We start from the raw sequence: 404 nt of genomic DNA, 5'->3' as shown, positions 1-404 counted from the left end.
ACAATAACCGCAAGTCCTACCAAGCGACAGACCAAACCCCTTTTATCCTTGGCCTCCCGTTCCAGATGGTGTATCCCTTCGCGCAGGACTTGCCCTACATATCCATCTCCGCCTCCGGAATGGATCACACGCAGAGTTCTCTCCTCGGCAACGTCCTCAACCCTGCCTACGTGACTGCTATCCCCGTGGAGTTCCCTCAGCCCTTGGGTTTCCTTCATCGCATCCTCAACTTGGCTGTTCACCTCTGCAGTGGATTTATACGTTATTATGTGATACTGCCGAGGATTCAGCAAGAGGTGGGTGTTTTTCCCACTCGATGTTGTTGTTGATTTTTTTTTGGGGTGCAGTGCGGTGTGTGTGGATGTCGAGGTCTTTGGGAATATTTGGAATGCAAGCATCATCTG

The 404-nt window shown here is 51.0% G+C and overlaps 1 protein-coding gene across 1 annotated transcript in view; it reads left to right on the top strand.

Moving 5' to 3' along the window:
* Nucleotides 1-404, top strand: part of LOC119587718 (UDP-glycosyltransferase UGT5-like) — a gene marked incomplete at its 5' end in the record, with an annotated part of 8,345 nt that overhangs the window by 5,198 nt on the left and 2,743 nt on the right. Inside the window, 1 exon segment of the mRNA XM_037936401.1 lies at nt 66-296. Coding sequence (XP_037792329.1) covers nt 66-296 — 231 coding nt within the window.

Source organism: Penaeus monodon, chromosome 23 (genome assembly GCF_015228065.2).
Source record: "Penaeus monodon isolate SGIC_2016 chromosome 23, NSTDA_Pmon_1, whole genome shotgun sequence".
Lineage (NCBI taxonomy): Eukaryota > Metazoa > Arthropoda > Malacostraca > Decapoda > Penaeidae > Penaeus > Penaeus monodon.
The sequence above is the reverse complement of the archived record's forward strand: the minus strand, read 5'-3'. Positions and strand labels throughout refer to the sequence as shown.